Consider the following 16711-nt stretch of genomic DNA (forward strand, 5'->3'; position numbering starts at 1 on the left):
TCAAAAATGTCCATATTTCACTGGAACTTAGACATGAACAAATGCAGAGACTCAGAGTTTATTGCAGGCAATAACTGTGAATGGTCCTGGGGGTGGCTCTGGGTGTGAGGGGCTGTGGCAGCTGGCTGGGGAAGCAGTCTCACAAACCCCACTGAACTAAAACCAAAAGGCTGATGTTACAATTTGCTCACTGTAGTGAACTTTTCCCCCAGGTGCTTCTAGCCATGCACGCCAACGTGGAAGACCGAGGGAATAAAGGGGACATCACTCCCTTGATGGCAGCTGCCAGTGGAGGCTACGTGGATATCGTTAAACTCCTCCTTGTCCATTGTGCAGATGTCAATGCACAGTCCTCCACAGGTAACTGGGGAGCAGGAGCACACTTAGTAAGGCTGGCACATAAGGCACACAGCTCTTCTGAACATCTGTGTTTTTGTCTAACACTTTCATTCACAAGAAAACGTGACAGGAACTGTTAGGAATAGACCAGATCTGTAGCAAATGTGTTTGGAGTCTTAACTGGCCATTATTAAATATGGGTTTTAATATAAATTCTAATGGAAAGCACTGTTCCTGTAAAAAACACTCTGGTGTTAGAGGACAAGAAAAATACATGAAGCTTATCTTTTCCCATTGGTATAATCCAAAACTACCCAGTAAGATGACCATGGGATGCATCCCATCAACACCAGTTATTTCTGTCTGTTCCTTTTTACTAAAGAGGAGTTAAAATTTTTGGATGCATTGAATGTTCTCTATATTGCTGGTTCTTGACCACAGCTTAACTGACCTCACTGACAGCATTAACCTGCAGTTGGATTCTGCTTATTAAGATAGAATTTAAACTTTGTTCAAATTTTCAAACAAGTCATGTCCAAGCTATGAGACATTCTTTTATCTTTGTTTAGCCATTTTAAGCTAAGTTACCTTAAAATTGACTAGCATTTAAAACAAGAGCCATATGTGAGTGTCTGTCACTTACAGTACCAGAGTTTCAAATTATAAATTTATTCTCAGCCAGCCAGTAGAAGATTTTCAAGGAATTACAGGATACAATCTTAGGCAAAAAAAAAAGAAAGACAAAACAAAAAAATCACTCCAACTCTACAGTAGCAATTACTCACTGATCTTTTTGTGCATGTTTATTTGATCTAATTTTCTGTGGTAAAGTAGGAAACATTATATTCAAACTGAAAAAATCCTGATTTGTAATACTGGCTTGGCATTAATACTTTCATGTTACAGTTATTTGGGGTTTTATATGCAGCCTGGAATGATGGGCTGGAGTAACATTGCTGTGAGGTGAAAGGCTCCTTCTGGTGATGTACTTGGGTTTGTTGGAGCTGTTAGCACTGATCTCCTTCCCCATGTCAGGCGTGGGTGATGGAAAGGGCTCTCATGCAACCTCTCCTCTGCAGGGAACACAGCTCTCACGTACGCCTGTGCTGGGGGCTTTGTGGACGTGGTGAAGGTGCTACTGAAAGCTGGTGCTAACATAGAAGACCACAATGAGAATGGACATACCCCCCTGATGGAAGCAGCCAGTGCAGGGCATGTCGAGGTTGCAAGAGTATTGCTGGAATATGGTGCAGGAATCAACACTCACTCCAACGAGTTCAAAGAAAGTGCACTTACACTCGCATGCTACAAAGGTATTGTCTCTTGCCTTGTTCTGTAGGTTTGTTTAAATTTGTTTGCTTGGATTTGTCTGGCTAAAACTTTCAGCAATACTTTGAATGTCTTCCTAAGAGTTTTGTAAAACTGGATTTGGGTTTTAAACTAATTGTCACTAAATGTTCCTCTGTGGTGTAGTGGTATTAATTCTGTGTTTGTGTCCAGATGTGGTGGACATGTTTGACATGTTGCAGATGAAAACTTGTAATTGGCTGTGTCCAAACTTTGACACACCACCATTCTCTCCTCCTACCTACTACCACATTCCCTATTTCATTCTCAGTTCCCTCACCAACTGTCTGTGAATTCTGAAAACATCTCTGTTGGTTCTTCAGAAAATGCAAAGTTGGAATGTGTGTTTCTGTAATATCTGATAGGGAGACAATGCCTCCATTATTACTGGATTCTTTTCCTTCAGTGTAATTTGGGAGAATGCTATGAATTCTTAAGTGTGATGAACTTTTAGGGACTTCTGACTTAATTTCTTTTGCTATTTAAAGCTTATATGTAAAGTAACAGTGCAGTGGTAATCCACTGTGCTTCTATGGTTTGCTTTCCAACCAGTGCTTTTCTACAAATATAAAAGCAGGATGTGGATTATTGTCATAGTATCTTTAGGCTTTGCCTCTGTGGTTAAGATTGAGGATACATACTATGTATAACCTATCTGAGGACTTGCATCTGCATTTGTCGTGGGTTTCCTACAGCATATGGTAGTTCCTTATAGGCAAATGCCAGTAATAGCACCCCTGAATGTGTTGGAGGGTCATTCTTGTTTCTTTGGACCCAGAACCTAATTGAGTCATGGAATGTGAAACCGTGAATCACAGAGATGTCCTGTATTATCTTTGACAACATGGTTGATTGTTTTCTTGTCAGTTTGTGTAAGACTAAGTCTTCCCTCAGAGAAGAATGCTCATCAAGAGGCTAAAAGCTTAGAAGGGACAATTTCTAAAATGACAGAAACTGTAGTAGAGTTTAAATCAAGTTTTGGTAAAGCTCAGTAGAAGCTTTTAAAATTATGTCAGATAACGTGTGTATCTTAGTTCTCAAAAGTATGTCTGTGAGTGTGACTAAAAAGCTTAAAGTTAACTTCAGACCTACATGGACCCATCCCTAAAAGATAATCCCCCCACTGTATGTTGCCTTGGAACTCTTAAATGATCTGTCACTGGACAGTTCAATAGGGAATAAGCAGTTTTGTAGCTTGAAGTCACAAGGAAAGCTTCTTGTGTAAACTTGAATTAGACAGGTCTGTCTCCATCTCACAGCTGAGCAGTATCTTTAAGAAAGGCTTTCTGAAGGCTGCTGACTCATTTGCATTGGTATTTTTTAAATAGTACTTTAAAAAGTCATGTTTGCCAATTGTAACTTGAAAAGATTCTAACAGCAAACTCTGAAAATCTGAATTATTTCATTAAGTGTATTGTCTGTACTACTAAAAGTTGATGATGTGGAATGCTTATTTATTTTGATCTGTTTCATTTGAAGGCCATTTAGATATGGTTCGTTTTTTGCTTGAAGCTGGAGCTGATCAAGAGCACAAAACAGATGAGATGCACACGGCGCTGATGGAGGCCTGCATGGTAAATACCTTTGTTTGTACTGTTCCCTCCTCAGGGAGAGAGGAATGCAAGAGGTGATAAAATAGAGTGAGCCTTGGATAGCAGGCTGTTTGGGGGATGCAAGTGAATTTGTGTGTTGTTATTGTAAAAAAGTGCTTACTGTAGCTCCCACCAGCTTCTCAGTCTTAACTGCTCACAAAGGAAAAATACTCTAATTTTGGGGGAATGATGTGTTGTTTTAAATGCTCCCTGTGTGAAGTTTAGGGTGACTAATCTGCAATGCAGTGATGTAGTACAAGTCACTAGTTTGGGGTTTTGTTTTGGTTTTTTTTGTGTGTTTTCCACCTCTGTTTTTAAAAATAAGGTCTCTCAGTGTGTTGTGGAATGAGCTTTCCAAAAGTGCACTGAGCTGGATGATTCATGCATTACAATTGTCTCTTCATCACTGCCGGAAGTGTTCTGCATGGAGAGATGACTTGCTCTCTTTTAGGTTTCTGTAAATGAGGTTGTGAGGTTTTTATTTTGACCTGCCATTTTATTTTGAAAAATAATGTAGTCCTTAGTTGTCTAGCAACTGTCCACATAATTTCAGTGCAGCCATTGAGGAAAAACTTCCCTATCCAAGAGCATCATCTTAATAAAGAGTGTGTTATTGTGTCAGAGCATATCTGTAACCATTTCTATACAGACCTTGCATGGCCTTTTCTCTCTTCTTCAAGCTGGGGAACTTATTTGAAGAAAGAACAGGGACCTTGTTTCCATAGGAAGCACAGCAAAAAGAGGGAAACTGATTTTTCTCCCAGCGGCCTCTAATCCTTGGAAGATAGGCTGCAGTGTTCCTCCAGTCTGCTGAGAGCTGGAGGATCAAATGTTCTTTCAGTGCAGTTGTGAGGTGATGATGCAAGCGACCAAGGTCAGGGTGTAAGTGGGGAGCTGTGTCCAAGTCTTCGATAGTGAGCTGGTAATTGTGTCCTTGAATGGCCTTCCCTGTAGGAGAGCCTGGTGCCAGCCAGGAATTCAGAAGGACAGTGGGTGCATGCTGTCACCTAAAGGAGATTGCACCATGACTGCAGACTAAAGGTTAATCAGCCCCACTGTTCTGTTTAGGTTGGGTTTTTTTGTTTGCTTTTTCTTCGTTTCCTGGTGAAACAATCCAAGGGCTGGCTTAATTTGGAGGCTGTGAAGCAGCTCACTTGGGAGAGAGAGTTGTGAGGTTTGCCTGTGTATTTTCAGTTCTTTGGTGTTTCAGACTAGGTGTTCTGACATTACAGAGTGTGTATTGACATTTGAAAGCAGCAGAAAGCAAGATGAGCCTTTGAAGTCCCAACTCCATAACAAGGAATTTGTTTTTTGTTATCATTTGGCTGCACCCTTGCACAAGGGAGCTGTTCCACCAAATTGTTGTGACTGTTCCCAATCTTCATCTCTTTCCATCTAAGGAATGCAGCAGGTACAGGTTGCTGAGATGTCTGGTCTCTGATCACCAATTCTTTTGTAAGTGCCTCAGAGTTTGTTTTGGTCGGGACAATGCCACACTTTGGGTAATGCCTCTAATGAGGTGGCTGTTAGCTTTTAGATTTCTCAACCTCTGAGAACAGCAGCCTGTGTTTAATGTGCACCCCTGATTGCTGTCCATCTCAGGTTACCTACAAGCTGCTTCATGGTCAGTTTAGGCTTTCCCCTTTCGCCGATGTTGTGGCTCTCTACCAAACTCACCTTTGGTCAAATGCGGATTTTTGGTACTTGCTCTATTTCAAGTAACTGAGAGGTTTAACAATACTTTCTTGAGAAGCTGGCAGATACCTCTATGTGCTTTGATTGGTAAGGACTCAGACTGCTCTGGCAATCCTAATTCTCTTGTTCTATGGCTTCACCCCTGGGCATTTTTCAGTCACCTTTAAGAGTTTTTCCAAGTCTTCTCTCCTCCTGTTACCTGCCTTATTGTTACCCACTTCAGTTTCTCTTGCAAGTATCTTTCCCAGGGTCTAGAAGTTGCCAACTGGGACTTCTTTGGTTTTTTTGTTTGTAGAAGTCATAAATCAACTATTACTACAAAGAATAAGAAAAAAAGATTTTCTTATGCTTGTTTTGAGGTTTAGTCATGGAGTGGGTTTATTACACATGGCACTTGTTTGCTGTCTCTAGTATGTCATGTCCCAAAGATTGTGCTGCAAATTAAGTCTTGTGCCATAATTCTTTTTACCTCAAGAAACAGAAACACCAACATATATCTAGCTCTTTTTTCCTCATGCATTTAAACCTGACTTAGATGTAGGTGGAAACCTAAATGTTGGTTAGGTCCAAGTATTGCCATTAAACCATGATAAGTAAAAAAGCTCTGTTTTTGCAGGATAATTTTCAGGCCTAGTGTGATAGTAGTTGCAACTACAGCATGAAGTGACTCCAGTCGTGTCTGACTCCTGGGTTGCCCTTTCTTGCAGGACGGGCACGTGGAGGTGGCACGGCTGCTGTTGGACAGCGGTGCCCAGGTGAACATGCCCGCGGATTCCTTCGAATCGCCGCTCACCCTGGCTGCTTGCGGCGGGCACGTGGAGCTGGCAGCGCTTCTGATCGAGCGAGGAGCCAACCTGGAGGAGGTTAATGATGAAGGTTACACACCTCTGATGGAAGCTGCCCGGGAAGGCCACGAAGAGATGGTGGCCTTGCTGCTGGCACAAGGTGAGAATCCCATGGCAATGGAGCGCTCAGAGGAACACCGTGTGATCCATGGCCAACAGATGTCCTGTGCAGATTGCTGTGATGTAGCGTGGGGCTGGCACTGCTCACTGCTGTACCCACAGAGCAGAGCTCAAACACCCAAACTGCTGTGGGGCTGATGAGCATTCACCTCCCCAGCCAGTGGCAGTGATGGCTGTTTTGTTTCCCAGGGGCAAATATTAACGCACAGACGGAAGAAACGCAGGAAACAGCCCTGACCCTGGCCTGCTGTGGAGGCTTCTCTGAAGTCGCTGACTTCCTTATTAAGGCAGGAGCTGATATAGAACTTGGTTGCTCAACACCTTTGATGGAAGCTGCTCAAGAGGGTCATCTTGAGCTGGTGAAGTACTTGCTGGCAGCAGGTATGTGTTCAGAGCGAGTGATTAAGCCCACAGATACTATGGACTTGATCTGTTTTGTATGATTGGGAAGATGCCTGGGGTTTTGATGAGTGGCAGTGTTGTAACAAGAAATAATATCCTCAGCCAATTTAGCAAGAAGGAAAGAGCATATGTTGCACCTCAGTATTGTTTGATACTGTTAACAGAGAAAAGAGCCTCCTGGAGCAGGTGATCCTGTTCCATATCTAAAAAGTATCCACATTCATTAGAAACATTGTTTCCAGCTATCTGCATCTAGGACAGAATTTTAATACAGATAAGGCTTGGTTTTGCTTGCTACTCCAGCTTTGACTAAGCCTGGTTATCTGCATTCAGTCTCCCTGAATAACCAGTTCTTTAGGAATGGTGTGCTGGGAAGTAGTGTGCAAGACAGATCTGGAATGTGCTGAATTTGTGTGATAAATGAGCTTTACTGCTACATTGTACAGTACTAAAAATTAAATCTTGCTGGAGTTTGGGATAAAATGATGCTTTGATGTTCATCTTTCAGTTTATAAAGTTGGTTGAGTCTAAAGTGTTCTGCTTAAAGTAATAAAGAAAAAAGAGCTGTATTTGGGATATCTTCCTTGTTGTGGAAGGTGATTTATTTGTATGCTCTAAGAATAAGCATAAAATTGGCTGGATTTGTAATTTTAGAAAGTGAAGCTCCCTGCTCATCGAGGGACAGTAACAACTGTGCCACTTGGTGCAGTGACACCAGCATGTGACACCTGTCACCAGCTCCCTTGGAACGCTCGCTGCCTGCACTTCACTGCTGATAGTGTAGAAAGTTGATTAAGGAGCCTTGTTTTGGCATCAGGGAGTCTCTAATTATACCTCACACCTTAAAAATAAGAAAATGGCTAATCACATTGGCATTTCTTTTTTTAAGAATAATGTGTTACGTATCAAGAGTTGTGTAGTTTTCAGAGAGCTGGTGTATATGAAGCTAGCAAAATTATCTCAACAAAATGGTTTTAAAGCAAATTATTTTAAAGAGCAGGAAAGAAGGGAGATTTGTGGAAGGGTTTGGGTTTGTTGTATTAATACTAATTCAGTGATGTGCATTTTGTCTGGTTTCCCTTGGCATACAGCTCTGAGTCAAATGGACAGTCTGCAAAACTGTCTGGATTCCCTTTTACTTGATGGAACAACTGAAATCCTTCTTGCTGTAGAGGAACTGCAGGAATAAGAGAGCATATAGATTTAACTGCTGAGATTGTCAGTCATGCTTTTCCAAGCCTTGGCTTACCCCCTCTCCTTGGAGTACTTTCACTATGAGAGCAATTTTTGCCATGAGAGCAATGCTCTGGGACTGTGGAGGCTGTTGCTCAGTAGGGTATAGCTGCTGTCAGAGATTTTTATGTTTATCTGATGTGAAATACTTGATAAGGACACGTCCAATATGAAAAAAATGTTGTGTTTTTAGGAGCTAATGTTCATGCCACTACAGCAACGGGAGATACAGCTTTGACCTACGCCTGTGAAAATGGACACACAGATGTGGCAGATGTGTTGCTTCAGGCTGGTGCTGATCTGGTAAGGCTTCTGCTGCATCTTGTGGGCAAAATGCTTTGGTTTCCAGCTCTAAGGCCAAGCCTGTGTGCTCAGAGAACAGAGTGGTGAGCTTAGTAATAGAGATTTATATATGGCTCTGTAAAGAGGCATGAAAGAAACTTTTATCAGAGCCTGCATATTCTGTTTGGTCTGCAAAATAAAAATTCTTATGGGCAATCTGCTCTGAATTTAAAATGTTTTAGTAGTAGGAGCTCCTGTTTCTGTATGTCAGTGTTGGTCTCTGAGCACTGTTAGTCTCTTAACTTGTGCAAATCACTACACAAAAACCCCAAACAAAGCAATGCCTTTTAAATGATCAGCATAATCTGATCTCTTTCTTTCTTTAAACTCTTGGGTTTAGCACATTGCTTTCCCCATGTTCATTTTCTGTAATGTAAACTAAGTTGTTGGGAGACCCAAAACTGCCTCTTCACCAGCTACAGGGATATAACATTTGACTTATAATTAGTGAAAAAAATAGATACTTTGGTCTTCCAGAGGTGTTTAGGAACCTTATGTCAAACAAGGCTCAAGCTGGAAAAATTGTTATTTTGGTTGCCTAGGAGGAGTATTCTCCTTTTTTTCTCCTCCCTATGTACTCACTGCTCTGTGTTTTATTTTGCTTGGGGGCTGGGGTTGGGTTTTGTTTGGATATTCTGAAATTTTTGTTTCTTTTAAAAAATGAAGAATGTCAGAAAAAGTTCTCATTGAACCTGATAAATCAGCATGCTAATGAAGTTACTTAAATTTCAGTCATTAATGAAGTCTTTTGGGTTTTATTTAGAAATATAAATAAACTAATGCTGTAATTGGGAATAATTTTTCCAGTCTTCTTTGAGACTTTACTTTTTTTTAGGGCTTATTAATTCTTCTGCAGTAATGTCAGTAATGTTCTGCTTAATTTTTTCTTATCAGGGAGGAAAATCATATTATTGGGGGGGGTTATGGGATTTTGGCAGGAATATTGAATGGGATAGTCTTGGAAAGTTCTGTTCAACCCGGATCATTCTGTGATTGTTTAATGAAAATTGATTTCAGTCCCCATAGAGTTTTGTCTGAATTGGGGGTGACCATTACCACCACATCTCAGCCCAAACAGGTGTTGTTCTGGTGAGTGGAAACAGGAACTGGTGCTACCCAGGGACTGATCCTGTGGCCTAGATATCAAATATGTCATTCAGTTCAGGAACCCGTGGAGATCTTCAGAGCTCTGTCACATTCATTAAGCAATGTGGCTTTGTAAGCACCAGGAGAATTTAAAAACATGATGGCTGGGATGAACTTTCTTTAGTTAATGGTTAATTTTTCCTTAAAGCTGTGCAGTGACAAGTAGTGCTAGAAATGAGCAGTGTCAGAGTGCTCTTCTGTCTGCTGGAAATCTGCTCAATCCTCTCAATTCAGTGGATTTGTCTCCTTGTGACTAATTGTTCATGAAGTCTGGAGTGTTAACAATTCTTCTGTGCTTTTCTGATGCCCTTCTTCAAGGGATCTTTTCCATGTCCTTACAGAGTTAGCCTGTCAAAATCTGTAGCAAAACTAGCTGGCAGGCCTGCACCTTTTCTTGTTAATGTATGCATTTTGAAATCAGCTCGCTTTTGCCAAATGTATGGATGACTGAATCTGAGGCACATCTGAAGCCTTCAGCCTGTGATCCCATCTGTGCCATAGTTACATTCTAGTTCCCCAATCCCCTCCAGGAGCAGGGACTTCTCAGCTTGAGCTGCTACCACTGGATCAAATGTAAATTCTACTTGTTTGCAACTTCTGTGGGGACAGAACAGCTAGTTTAGATTTTGTGATCTATGTGAGTAAAGGTTTGGTGATTAGAACTCTGAAATACAGATGGATAAAAGCATTTTTTGAAAGCAGAAATATGGTGTAGGAACTTCAGGAAAAAATATCCTGCACTTCAGTAATACATCTATTTACCAGTGTGGCAAGGATTGTCTAATTTCAAAGGTGAAAGGATAATTTTTCCTATAAGATTTTTTTTTTCCTATTTCTTCTTTGTGTCTTTCCCAGCAGTTACCTTCATCTCAAGGGTTGTGTAAGGTAAGACGTGGGAGGTACATAAATGTTCCCACAGGAACCAGGACTGTAAATCTCACAATGAGCACTGGTGATGTTTAGTGAGAGGTGATAGCCTGCTTTTAAGCTACTTACCTTTCAATAATCTAAAAGGACCATTTTGAATGCCTGTTTCCTCTTGATGTAGAATCACATGTGGATTAAAGGAGATTCTGATGTCCCTTTTGAAGGCAGCTCTGCTCCTGACAAGGTGGTTGCATCTTTGTTTCCATGTAGCTGCAAACAAAAGAGAGATATTCTTCTTTGGACAGTGAGATCATCTCAACTTTTCTCAGTTGGGAGATACAGAAAAGAGTTTTAAATTGGGATTTTTTAACCCAGTTTAACCTGAACCCTCTTGCAGCTGCACATGAGGCTGTGCTACATAGGAGTTGATTTTGTGATGGAATTTACCTTTCTCATGCAAGATATATGGGAGCTTTTATGCAGAAATTAAGATGTGGAAGATAACCCATGAGGACAGCTTCATCCTTGTATTTTTCTCATTTTACACTGTCAGGATCTCCCCAAAACTCTTCAGTACTTGTTAAGATTCCACGTCTTGCTTTGCTTAGAAGACTAAAACTGGCTACCTGGCATCCACATAATTGCAAAAAAACCCCAGCATGCCAGACTCCATTGTCTCCTATGACACAATGCCTTTGCAGACATGTTTCTGTCATGACAGGAATCATTGTTTTGCCTTCAGGTGATAGCATCCCTCACACTAATGTGGCTCCTAAATGAAAAACTCCCTTTCCTTGATGTGTGTGACAGACTGTGGGTTTATGCATTGTGTATGAGACACCATTTAAACATCTACAAAAGCAGCCAGTCTTCTGGAATTTGAATTCACAACTCTGGAGGTTGCTGTGCTGCTGTTACAGTGAGGAATCCAAGGTGCTGTGATGTGTTTCCCTACTGGTTTTTGAACCATCAGGGGAAGGTCAGGGATTTCTGGCTTTTTTTAGACTTGGCCTTTAGTCTTGTGTAAATAAAGTGTGGTAGGATAAGTGAAGCTCATTTTTGAAGTCAACACTTTTTGGTTGTTGCATTCTCTGGATGGTGCAAAGTACAATGAAATTCTTTGTTTTGCCAGTAGTGAACAAAAATCCATCTTGTCTGTAACAGAGATGCTGTGTCTGACCTTTGTGCTCTCTGAATAGCTCATGGTAGGAGTCTGAACTCATGAGATCTTCATTGCTTGGTCTTACCATTGTTCTTGCCTGCCTCATGCCAGCAAACCAGTTTTCAGCTGGTGGATCTCATCCAATTTAAGTTCATGTTCCAGGTCTTCATGACCAGGAACCTTTTTTTGTAGAGCAGGAGCTGTGAGTTCTTCTTTCTCCTTCTGCAGGACAAGCAGGAGGACTTTAAGAAGACAATTTTGGAGGGCACAGAGCCAGGCAGGCATCAGGTGAGGCTGGCCTTTAATGCTTGTGAGCTGCAGCCTCAGGATACATGCTGAGGACAAGGCATCAGTCTCTTCAAAGATCTAGAGACTCACTGTGCAGACTGGATGGGGCTTGTTCTTCTTCTGTATTTTCCCTTCTGTTGGGTTTTCTAAAACTGCTTTTAAAAAATAATATTCCAACCTTCCCAAATGCAGCAGGTTATTTCATTGATAGCAACCCTCTTAAATCTGTTTCCTCTAACATCTTCAATTTTTAGGTTTATTTTAAACAAGAGGCCTGGTTGAGTTTTCAGGAGGGTTATTTGGGGCAGGTATGTTGGTGACTGCTGGAATAGAAGTTCGTCTTGAAAATCAGCAAAGTGTTAGGTTTTGATGCAAAAAAATACAGTTCCTTTCTCTAGATCATTTTGTTCAGAATAATATTTAGATTTCTGTTAAATATTCACTGTTGTCATGGATGAGGGAGGCTTGTTAAAGAACTGAAAAGTTGGAGCTTTACTTTGAAAATACAGATATTCTTCCTGAACATTTAAATAACATGCAACATTGAAGAAAAAAAAGAAAACAAAACATCAAAATAACTATCCTAGTGATTAATATAACCATGAATATTGGTGAACCAAGAATTGTATGTGGGGAAAGCCCTTATGTAGCTGATCTTGGAATTGCCTAAACCAGAGAACGCAAAAGGAAGAACTAAAAAATACCAATAATTGTCATAAGACACTCCTGATGACTCTGCTTTGCTCTTGGAAGTATTGATTTGTCTAGAAAGGAAATAATTATTGTTGACTGGAATCTCATCTCCTTCTTGAGTCCCAGTGGAAAAGGTGCAGACAGTGTAAACTCCTGCCTGATTTGGGTAACCCTCTCACTTTCCTCTCCTTTCCTGTCTGTTACCCAAAGCCACAGAAAATTCTCCTCAGGTGTTCTTTCTATCCCAGCAGAATTAGCAGGAGAGCACATCACCCAGGGGTTTAGGGAATGGCTTTCCAAATGTGGCAAAGGTCCTTTCTTCCTCTTCCTGATTGTGCTAATTCCCACATTGCTCAGGGCTGGAGCAGTGACAAGAGGAAATGCTGTGGTGAGCCCTACAGTGCAGAGAGGCAAGGGGATTGTGTTTGAAGACAATTTACTGGGTTTAGATACTACAAAATAAACATCAGTGTGCACTTCATATAAATAAAAGGGAAAGGCACGTTGTAAAGGTAATGGAGATACTTTGGGACAACTTTCATTTTCTCCATCCTGATTTTGATTATCTAATGCAGCTGAAAAAGAGATATATCTATATCTATAGATAGAATCGTTGAAATTTAGATTTATGCCAGGTAAAAAGACAGGCTGTGAGGAGACAAAGGCACTGCACTGTCTCAGCTTCTTGTTTTGGCTTGTCCTAGATGTCTTCCCTTAAAGCCTGATGCTGTTTGACAGCCATTATTAGGGCTACAGAGAGTGCTGAAGTCAGAATGAATTTAATCTTAAAATAAAGCATGCATTTCTATCTTCCAATGTGAAAAACACCATCACAATGCCATAAGTTTTGAAGATCTACAGCAGGTGGGCACCCAAATGGTTTGGTTTGGCTGGACTGATGGTGTGCAGGGTGCTGCAAGGATTGGAAGTGTGTGGTAGCTGAGGATCAAGTTCTGCCTGCTTGAGGAAGTGACAGTTGGTTAAACTGGGCAGAATCACTGCATTGCATTTCAATGAGGAAGCCTCCTGGCGTCCGTGTTTGAGACTTCCAACAGTGAAGTCTGTTAGGAAGGCAGAATGTTGCAACTAATGATTCCTAACTGCCAGTTATCTGCTACATCTCAGTGCAATACAGGATGCTTTTCAGCTAAGGTGACCTAAAATAAATTTTGCATGTTGCCATCTTTGCATCAGTAAGGATTTCAGGCTGGGTGTGAGATAGTTCAGCAGCAGTGTCCAGGTCCTGCCAAGAGCAGAGTGGTGGTCAGGAATTCTTTGCACCCACAGCTGCTTTGGGAATGATGTGCTGGTGGAACCAGGGGCTTGTTGTGCTTCAGGCACACAGCAGCTTCTGGCTTTTTAGGATCTCTTGGCAGTGGCTTAGGGAGGGAAAACTGTGCCAAATACCAGAGTAAGCATCAAGACGTAAGGGCATGCCACTAATTCTTACAATCATAGGGCCACATGTTAACATAATTAGCTTTACATGTCCTGTTTCTGTTATGCAGACAGTCCAGAAGCAGGTATTTATTGACATCTAAGCAGTCATTGCCCTGTGAGGAGAATCTTTTTTTTTCTTTAAAGTGACTTCATTAGTAAGTCTGTAAGGTTTCCTGTGCCTGTGTGTGCTTGTGTGTTTTACTGCTGAGTGAGCAAAGAAATCAGAGCTCTAGTAGGGGATTTAGCCTTGTGTTAAAAGCAGTGGTGGACAGTAACACAGAGCTCTTGTGAAGGCTGAGGAGCAGAGCAGGAGAGGGGCAATGTAGCCTCTTAGAGTGAAGGATGGGCTTGGATTGGGGGCCAGTCTCCAACAGAACATCCAGTCAAGAAGTTTCTTCTTCAAGTGTACGAACAGAAAACTAACTTAACATGCAGCTTGCAACTAAAGCAAGCCATATGTCAAAGGACATATGCAGAGTTTTCAGGAATACAGAAACCATGAAGGAAGGAATTGAGTTGTTCTGTCAAATCTCGTCTTGTCTGATTGTGTTTGTCAAAGTAGCCGTGTCACCCACTGTCAGTACTTAATGTTAACTTTACTATCAGGTACATATGCAATTACGAAGGAAAGGGTGAATTTAGAGCTTGGCTTCCCAGATATCTGATTAAAAACCACACATTCGTTGTATACTATTGATCAGACTGGATGTTATTTAAATAGGATAATATTGAATATAGAAAGCACATACAAACACTCCCAGGAAGATTATGTTCTCTCCCCTTGTTCTTTGGGAGGGTTGATTTCATTGCTCAGCATTCTTTGTGGTATTGATCATGTCTACATAGCAGGCACATTGTCTAGTTCTGCAGCTGCTCTAATACAGTTGTATTCAACCACATATTGCTAGTATTGAGACTTTTTAAATTAGAAAATTGTTCTTGATGCTCGTTCCCTTTTTGTTCATTTGTATCATCCTTTTCTCAGCTTTCTGCTTTATTCTCCAATCCTCTTAGAGACTTCTTGTGAGCTGCAGTGATTTGTCTCATTTTTGTTTCTGATCCTCTTCAGTATGGTTTATAAATGTTGTGTGCACTCAAGGCATTATTGCGGTTTTGAGATCTGGCAGCACATGGCAGCTCTCTGAACTGTGGCACCGCAGTTCGTGGTTATCGATGTTGGTGACATTTGTGTTAAATCTTCCACCCTTTCTGAGGAGGAAGCAAGGTCTTACTCTTCTCATGTGTGTTACATGTTTGAGCACTAAAATAAAAAGGGGGTTGTAAGTATGGAAGCTTTGTGGTTGATACCAGTATGGATGTGGTCCTAATCCTTTTTAACAGTGTGATTTAGTATTTGAGGTAACATGAAAATTGGCACCAGTCAGTTTACATTTATTACAAGCAATTTGTGAGATTGATCTTCTACTCAGATGGGTAATTCTGGTCCCATCACAAGATACTTCAGAAGCTGAAACAACGGTACAATTTTTGCCCATTTATACGTCTGTTATTTCTTCTCTAGGAGCACGAATCTGAAGGTGGGAGAACCCCACTAATGAAGGCTGCGCGAGCTGGTCACTTATGCACCGTGCAATTCCTTATTAGCAAAGGTAAATGCTAGTTTACATAACTAATTAAAAGCTTTAAATGCCACTTTACAATGCCACATGTTTGTGATCCATATTCAAAATTATTCTGGTTATATGTATATGAGCATTTGTCAATCCCCTAAGGGTTTTTTGAATTTCATGTATTTCATGATAGAATGAATTACAAAATATTTTGCTAGTTACTCTTCTTACTCTGGTATATAAATTAGAGTTGAAGTACAGCAGATATTTTCAGTTTCTTAAGAAAGCACTTCCTCCTTCACAAAAGCACATCAAGTACTGTCTGAAACAGTAGCAACTGCACCACATAGTGATGGCTGCTCAGAGTGAACATTTGGAATTGTACTTCTTACACCATGTGTTCCCTCACTTAACACTTACAAGCCCACTGTTGCTGTTGCAACTGCCTTGTCTTTACAAGGTGAGGAGGAGGATGTGTGGAAGCCAATCAGTTAGTCAAAATCCCTTTTGCTCTTTCCCTAGAAGTGTGTAGGTTGTAACTGGATTACAAGAGTAAAGTTCGTCTGTGTTCCACAAAATACTGTGCTTGTTGATACTTTCTTTTAGAAAGAATTTCTTTGTGTTTAATTCTAAGCTCATCTCTTACTAGGTGCCAATGTGAACAGGGCTACAGCCAACAATGATCACACAGTGGTGTCCCTGGCCTGTGCTGGAGGTCACCTGGCCGTGGTTGAGCTTCTCCTGGCTCACGGGGCAGATCCTACTCATCGGCTCAAGGTATCCACTAGCAGCTGTCCTGCTTCATAGGTTCTGAAAGAACCACCTGGCTAATTTATGAAGTAGTAAATTGAAGTCATAGAATTATTACATGGGGATGCTACACTGGGGAGCAAAACTCATCTTCTGGCTTTTTGTTTCCAAAATCTCACTTCAGGATGGCTCAACAATGCTCATTGAAGCTGCCAAGGGAGGACACACAAATGTTGTTTCTTACTTGCTGGATTACCCAAACAATGTTCTGTCGGTTCCTGCAGCAGACTTGTCCCAGCTCACACCTCCATCTCAGGATCAGTCTCAGGTAAGGAAGTTTCTTTAAACAGCACCATCAGTGTTGGGAAGAAACACTTGCATAGTAATTAAAAAATTAAATGTAGACAGTGGAAGAAATTTTAAAAACCCTGCTCACATGAGAATGATAAGAGAGTGAGAGAATTGGTTGGTGCCACCTGCAGAGACCTGAAGAACACATGAGCTTTGTTCCCTTCTCTGCTCCCTGGACAGGATAGTCCCAGATCTAGGATTTCAAAAGGATGTTGTTTTCTTTCCTGCATTCGCTCGGTATTTTGGTTGAACAGTTCTAAAGCCTTGTGGTAGTACCCCTCACATGGTGTTAGTGATTCTGCTTGTTATATAAAAGAAAATACATTGTATGAATTCAGAATTCTGCAGCATGAAGAGGCAGCTCCAGGGGAGTTAGCTGATTAAAAGCCTAAAGGAATTAACAGTTTTCCAGCCAACACAGCCAGGGATCTTGCACAGAGTAGCACAGTTAACTCTGACATATTGTCCCCAGTAAAAAAGCAAGGATGTGGTCATACTAAGAGGTAACATAGAATACATAGTTTGGGA

At 41.1% G+C, this 16711-nt stretch overlaps 1 protein-coding gene across 14 annotated transcripts in view; it reads left to right on the top strand.

Moving 5' to 3' along the window:
• ANKHD1 (ankyrin repeat and KH domain containing 1) overlaps positions 1–16711 on the top strand; it is a 100754-nt gene that overhangs the window by 38920 nt on the left and 45123 nt on the right. For all 14 annotated transcript variants that reach the window (XM_064387915.1, XM_064387918.1, XM_064387903.1 and 11 more), the window contains exons 5-13: positions 213–360; positions 1419–1652; positions 3166–3260; positions 5681–5918; positions 6128–6319; positions 7767–7876; positions 15034–15121; positions 15732–15859; positions 16017–16160. In XM_064387915.1, coding sequence (XP_064243985.1) covers positions 213–360; positions 1419–1652; positions 3166–3260; positions 5681–5918; positions 6128–6319; positions 7767–7876; positions 15034–15121; positions 15732–15859; positions 16017–16160 — 1377 coding nt within the window. The remainder of the gene's footprint in view (positions 1–212; positions 361–1418; positions 1653–3165; positions 3261–5680; positions 5919–6127; positions 6320–7766; positions 7877–15033; positions 15122–15731; positions 15860–16016; positions 16161–16711) is intronic.

This window comes from Passer domesticus, chromosome 13 (assembly GCF_036417665.1).
Source record: "Passer domesticus isolate bPasDom1 chromosome 13, bPasDom1.hap1, whole genome shotgun sequence".
NCBI lineage: Eukaryota > Metazoa > Chordata > Aves > Passeriformes > Passeridae > Passer > Passer domesticus.